Source organism: Nilaparvata lugens, chromosome 2 (assembly GCF_014356525.2).
Source record: "Nilaparvata lugens isolate BPH chromosome 2, ASM1435652v1, whole genome shotgun sequence".
Lineage (NCBI taxonomy): Eukaryota > Metazoa > Arthropoda > Insecta > Hemiptera > Delphacidae > Nilaparvata > Nilaparvata lugens.
Genome location: NC_052505.1, coordinates 56,740,156 through 56,747,051, shown reverse-complemented (window position 1 = coordinate 56,747,051; position 6,896 = coordinate 56,740,156). Strand labels below are relative to the sequence as shown.

The 6,896-nt window shown below is 35.8% G+C and overlaps 2 protein-coding genes across 3 annotated transcripts in view; both read left to right on the top strand.

Annotated features, from left to right (window-relative positions):
- The window catches only part of LOC111054906, a 544,055-nt gene that overhangs the window by 40,697 nt on the left and 496,462 nt on the right, over nucleotides 1-6,896 (top strand). The window lies entirely within an intron of this gene.
- Nucleotides 496-1,988, top strand: LOC111056485. Its single transcript, XM_022343853.2, has 2 exons — nucleotides 496-567; nucleotides 1,095-1,988. Exons 1-2 carry the CDS (start codon nucleotides 547-549, stop codon nucleotides 1,428-1,430), a joined length of 357 nt encoding a protein of 118 aa, XP_022199545.2. The 5' UTR covers nucleotides 496-546; the 3' UTR covers nucleotides 1,431-1,988.

Genomic DNA, 6,896 nt, shown 5'->3' with positions numbered 1-6,896 from the left:
CTGTTTCGCTTGCAATTTGCGGCACAAGACAATATCTTCCCGAAATAATTTCGCATGATGGAAGAATATAATATTTCCTACTTGTTTCTCTATTGAGTAGCGCATGTTTTCCTGGTATTATTCTTCACATTTTACCAGCAGTCAGATAAATGTGAAGGTCGATTGACTTTTTTTAGAGTTGCAGTTTTGAACATATGCAGAAAGAAGTGCACGCCGCCTTCTAATGAGGCGGATGGTTAGAGCCGAATTTCGCAAGCAGACAAGTACCGGTATTGAAAGTGCAAGGCTCTAAGCGGGAATTGGACAGCTTCCAAAGTACATCATGTTATCGGTATGGTCATGCTTTATTAGATCGCATAGGTGTTGTATAGGGAAATAAATTCTAAAAGATCAAGGTTATTTATAAAGTTCAAGGTTTGGGCGAAGCAATTTCAATGAGACAGAATGCGTTTCAAGCGAGATGTATTTTGTATATAAGACGTAGAATTCCAGCATTTTATCATCACTGTTAATCCGTTCCATCTTACTCTTACCATTACCGTACCAATGGAGTCTGGAAAGGATCCTGTGAGTATATATACTTTTACTAATAAATTATTTTCCATTCTTGATCTATGCTGAGAAATTGAATCTTTGTAATAACTTCATACAATTATAACTTGATACATTTCTCTCCTTTATTATAAATATAAAGCAATAGCTCGCATGTGTTTATTATTGAAGTCTGATTAACGACTGAATGCGCATGATTCTATTGAATTCATGAATGATTGACAATTTAATGAGGTGTCTTTACTTCAAAAAAGCATAATATACTTTGTACAATAGCTTTTCTAATAAAGTCTTGGAGTTAGCATTTAGAGTTTAAAAATTGAAAAGCAGAGGATCTATTACAGCGTTAATGTTATTATATGAAATTCGGACTCATGCTATACCAAATAGAATTTGTCAGAACCAATCGTCTTTACATGCTAACTTTTTTCAACTTCTTCTTTCTTTGTATATACATATTTCTCATCCTATACCCTTTCACTCAATTTCCTGAATGATATTTACTCAAATATGAAATCTAATCTATTTTCTATTTTTTCAAGGTAACCTTCGCCGAGGCAGCGAGTAGGCAAGCCGCTGCCATTACGTCTAAAAGCGCTATTAGAATGCCGCCGTCAGAGCTGTATAACACCTTTGAAGCTTGGTATAACAACCAATTTCCCGAGTTGAGAACGTCAATGGGAAATACAGCATCGACTTCAGATCACAGACGGCGGCCGACCTACAACGAGCTACACCCTACTTCCTTCCGAAAGCAAGAGTACTACTGCAGGCTGCGCCCCCCTTCCCTCCGAAAGCAAGCGCTCAACTACAGACTGCGCCCCCCTTCCCTCCGAAAGCAAGCGCTCAACTACAGACTGCGCCCCCCTCCTCTCTGAAAGCAAGCGCTCAACTACAGCAGACATCTGCAGGACCCCGTCACCAGACGCACAGATTATTGTTGAGGTTAGTGATTCTGATGACAGGGCAGGCTGGCAGACGGTCGCTAAGAGGAGGAGAAACGTCAAGACTCGCTCAAATACCGCTAGCAGCGGTAGTGAAAGCGAAGGGGATAAATTTAATTTGAAAAAAATTCAATTGTCCCCGTCGCAAATACCGCTGTTAGGGATTTGAGTGAGTCTGTGACGTATAAGGTGTTGAAAGCAAACTATTTATTTACAGTTTATGGGGAGAGAGTTCTTCTCACCCTTAAATCTGGGAGAGAAGAACTCACTGTTTCCCTTCCACAATATTATATGAACGTTATAACCCAGCAGAATATATCTTCCTTTAATAGAGGAAGATATATTTTGAGGGTTAAACACGTTTTTAAAAATATTGTGGGAGGAGAACAAAAGAGGTATCTCAATACGAGAATAAAATTGATGGAGGAGGGGTAGGGGGGCTTAGAATGATATTTGTTAAAAATATTTGAAATAAATTGTTGAAATAAGTATTTGAATGCATTGACTCACCTTACTCCTTGATCCACTTGATGGGTAGTTCTGTATGAATCTCACGTTGAATACTGAGTGAAGACTGAAGGCTGAGTGAGCAAGCACAGTGCTGCCATAATGTGAAAAGCATAACCATAGTACCAACTATTCTAAATTATTGTACTGTATTTCGTGAAGCCATGCTTTGTTAAACCAGTTACTCAGAAAGCGTTTTTTTGTTGTTCGATGTTTTGTCGTCCTTATGGATTCTGTTGAAGCAAACCTAATGTTTGCCAAACCTAATGTTGTCACGTTATTCTTTATATTTAAATAACGATTAGCCTCCTGCTTGGCATCAGTCGGTAAAGCATGAGATTTGATATAATTATATAATTAGGTCGTGGTTTTCTAATAGTATTCAGTCTTAAATCTTTCTAGGCCTAGGTATGGCTTCTCCTATAACTCTTGTAATTCAATAAGAAATAAATATATATATAAATGATACTTATACAATAGTGTTGAGGAATAATAAATAAATTGCACACCATAAACGTTTCATACATATATTACACAAATAATGCAAAGATCAATCGAGGCAAAAAATATATAAAGAGCGATAGAAAAATATAATATAAAAATAGAACAATAATTGAAATCAATAAAATATCACAGGCTAAACTTTATATTCTAGATTTATGGCACGAATCATTACCATGTGCCTTTATCTTAAAATCATATGCATTCTGTTGCATGTAGCTGCGATATGCGCTTGCTAATACTTGTCGACTTGGACAATTCAATTAAAAATGTGTGCTTTAAGATCAGCTTGATAAATTAGCCACTAATAATCCAAATATATATATATTAAAATCTCTAGTACTTAGTAGATTTCTTTGTATCGAATATATATTTTTATCTCAGGGTGCAAGATTCGGCACCTGACGGAATAGGTAGAGCCATTCATCTAGTGAATTAGAGCTAAAAATAAGCTATCGCAAATTATATTGCAAAAATTAAATATCATATGCATATGTTTTAATAGCCTAGATTTTGTACTTCTTGATTTAATAGAAATTTCTGAAATATTGATCTATCTTTTTTCTTTTAACAAAATACCTTTAATACTAATTTTACTTGCGCAAGTATTACTCTTATTAATTTCTTAATTTATAATAAAACCCTTTCGGCGAGCTAGCTTTGATCATCAGATTAATTCAAAGCACTAGGGCGCCCATCACTAATTCAAATTTATCACTCACGTGTCGAAAATCTTCTTGTAATCCGCCGATGTCGATCCAACTCCATGTGGTCCGGGAATATGGTAGCCGGAATCGTCTCTCCCAAGGGGTTATAAATTTATTTAAAAAATGAAAATGACTTCTGCTTCACAATAGCATCACGAAGTCTTTTAAGAAATTTAATAATTTACTTTAACTTTAACTTTTACAAAATCATTAGTAAGGTACTACGCTCTAAAATATTTGGGGTCCTCTCCTGGTGGCATTTGGTTGGCGAGTGCTGGTTCTCCTTTCTCAAGTTTTACAGATCCTATTTCCGACTTTCAAATTAGCATAAAATTTAAATATCTTAGTCCTCCGCCATTAGGTTCAAATAGATCTTACAAAAAAAATGCCAAATATTGCTTAGATTGTATGATTAATAATTTCTTTGCATTCGAGCCATATCGATAACATAGACTATACAAAGTTTTAACACAAAATCTAGTACATTTATATAAATATATAGAAATATTTTTGAATTGGCCTACAGTTGCCGCCTATTAACTGCCGTTTTACTATTGGTGCATGCAAATTTTATTCGGTATTCATGCGCCTGGTAACTCTTATTTCCTGAATACATTAAATTATTTTTATTTGGTTTTTTATTTATGCTCTTTACATGCTAGTTAATATTCTATACATTAATATTAATTCCATGCTACCTAATAATTAGCCACGTGGACAGGTGTTTTTTCACATTGCACACCATCTGATTGCAATAAAGCTCTGCCAAGGGGTTTTGGTCAGATTCTACGTTCCTCGGTTTGATCGATCTCTAGGTCACCGATCCGTGAATACATGTACATAACCTCAATCTTCAAATATTTTATATAATAATCTATTTATGAGCAATAAACTTCCTTCAAATCCTTTTTAGGTTCTTGTACCATTTAGCCAGAACAAGCTGATGCTATCTAATCTTAGTTATTATCTATTTGGCGATATTAGCCAGTTGCTTTATTTTCAGACCTATTACTGTTTCTGTTAGGGCTTTTTATCTGCCCAGATTTAATATTTTACAACCTATATTTTTAAAAGAGTGTACATCAATTCTACATTACAAAAAGAAACTAACATTATTTCAATGACTCTTAATGAGAGTGTTGAAAATGGGGTTTCATTTGAAAAGGGAATGGTGAATTCAAATCAATTATCACAAACAGAGCAGGATATCTTGAATAATGATAATTACACCTATGCTTTTAGAAAATTTGATATGAATTCTACATTACAAAAGAATGCTGATCCAAAGACTCACAATCATAGTGTAGAAAATGATTTTCCATTTGAAGAGGAAATGGTGAATTCAGTTGAAAAGGACAATTTAGATTCAGATGCATATTCAAATCATCTATCCCAAACAGAGTGGGATAGCACTATTTTCATATTTGTTTCCTGTTTAAAATCAGCTCTGAATTATAATTACAATAACTCATTGGAACTTCAAACAAGACAGTGGTTATATAGTTTAAATTCCTTACATGATAATGTTTGCAATTTTTATAAATCTTATAGAATATTGGATAATTGTGTTAGTGATTCCTTCAGCAATAGTAATTTGTCTGATTTGATAAATTCTACTAAAGTATTGTGTCAATATATTGGTACAGTAAAGTGAAAAAAGGTAATGTTTATAACCAATTATGCAACAGCTTGGAATCACCACCGCTAGATGAAGGCACTCACCAGATGAGGAATGACTATATCATCAACAAAATGGAGGATCACACGGATTTTGGTAAGAAGGGGAGTAGTCTCCCCTTGGTGGGAAGTGATTAGTAGAGAATACGACTTTGATGAGGGGAGTGGTTTAGCTCTTGAGGGGGAGTGGTTTAACTCAACCTCATTAACCAAACGCTATTGGTTTAGCTCTTGAGGGGGACTGGTTTAGTCCAATCTCCCTAACCCCCCCCCCCATCTGGGGGGTCCTTATCGCTGGTCCCCGGGCCCGGGGGGCAAGGCCACGCCCATGTTTGGGTACGCTGTTCCTGTGACATCTTACTACTTTCCAGGTACACCTGACAACAATGCTCCTTGTATTGTGAAAAACACCTAATTTTCAGCTTCAACCATCATCACCAACTATATTGTCCTAACATTGATATTTCGCGCAATGACATAAGTTCATGAGATCATGTTCTATGAGAATCACCCGTTGGATACACTTAAGATTCTACTGCACACCCACCTAACAAGCTGAAAAGTAAGCATATTGCTTACACTCATACCTCAAGAATGGATTGAACTATTTCTTGAAAGTTCGTAGGACTCAACTATATGCTTTCACAGAGAGCATACGCTTTTCATAATTTCATTATTTCTTCAAGTTTTTCTTATTTTAGCTATTTAAACATGAATTTGCTATTTTGGAAAAGAAGCATCGAGAAACGAATTTGAAAATACAGTGACCTTTAGAATAACAACACAAATCTAAATACGTTTGAATTTTGTTCAAATTCCTAATAGTTTTGCAATAAACTGAGTCGTTAAATTGCAAATTTGAACCAAAAATGAACCGTTACATTGCCAACCTAGTTCGAGGGTTATTCTCCAGAGAGCTCTACTGTTGAAACGTAATCCCCACCACCTACTACTTACATACTAAGACTGCCCAGCAGTGTATCAATGAATGAATTGAATGAATGACCACAAGAAAGAGTGGGAATGGGAGGGGAATAGATGAGAAGTCTGTTACACTCTCTCTGTCTCTCAATTCCAGCTAGCTTTTGCCATATCCATGCCATGTGTGACTTATTAGTTCCTTGAAACGTGACAGTGACAGTTCATCCAGTCATTTGTGATAAGTTACTATGGGTTTTCATTTATAGAAACGTTTTGCCTTGTTTATTCTAGACAATCCTTGTTAGTGAATAATACTTTTTCTATTCTATTCCTATTGACTTCGAATTACGTGAAATGTTATAAAAATTTTGAAGTGCATGCGACCAAATTATTTATCATAAAAAATGGACGAAACGCCGAAGCCTCATCAAAGTCGCTGACGCTTTAGACACAAAAGTGGACGCAGATTGAAACTTAGCGCGAAACCGCTTAAACGAAGAGGAACAGCGTTAATTCAATACTGGGCTTCCAAAAGGTAAGCTAATATTTGATACACATCCATAATTTCCTTCATCAAGAACCATAACAATCAATATATCTCCATTTGTATGTGAAAATGTAGTTCGCGAACTATTGTATGGGGTCGGTAAAAATTGTTCAGCAATGGAGTATGGGAGGATGAACGAGGAGGCTGCTCTAAAAAAAGTTAGTGAGACAGCTGGACAAAAAATTTTGAAATGTGGGCTATTCATTGATGCCGATTTTCCATTTCTGGCAGCATCGCCGGATGGATTATTAGAAGATGGGCATGGTATTGTGGAGGTCAAATGCCCTCAGACAATAAAGGACCTACTCCCAAGGGAAGCAGCAAAGTTGAAAATATTGATACAAATATCGAATTGAACACAAACCATAACTACTACTATCAAATACAGGGACAACTCCACATTACGAAACGTCAGTACTGCTTATTTTCTATATGGTCGCCAAAGGGGACAGAAGTTGTTACTGTATACAAAGATGAGCAGTTCTGGAGTTCGAAGATTCTTGAACAAGTGAAAAAATTTTATATGGACTGTGTATTGCC

What these genes read in the sequence shown, in the direction of transcription:
- LOC111056485 (XM_022343853.2), top strand. Translation starts at nt 547, where the DNA reads ATGGAGTCTGGAAAGGATCCT. An exon ending in TGGAGTCTGGAAAGGATCCT is followed by an intron (nt 568 to 1,094) that starts GTGAGTATATAT and finishes TATTTTTTCAAG; the next exon opens with GTAACCTTCGCCGAGGCAGC.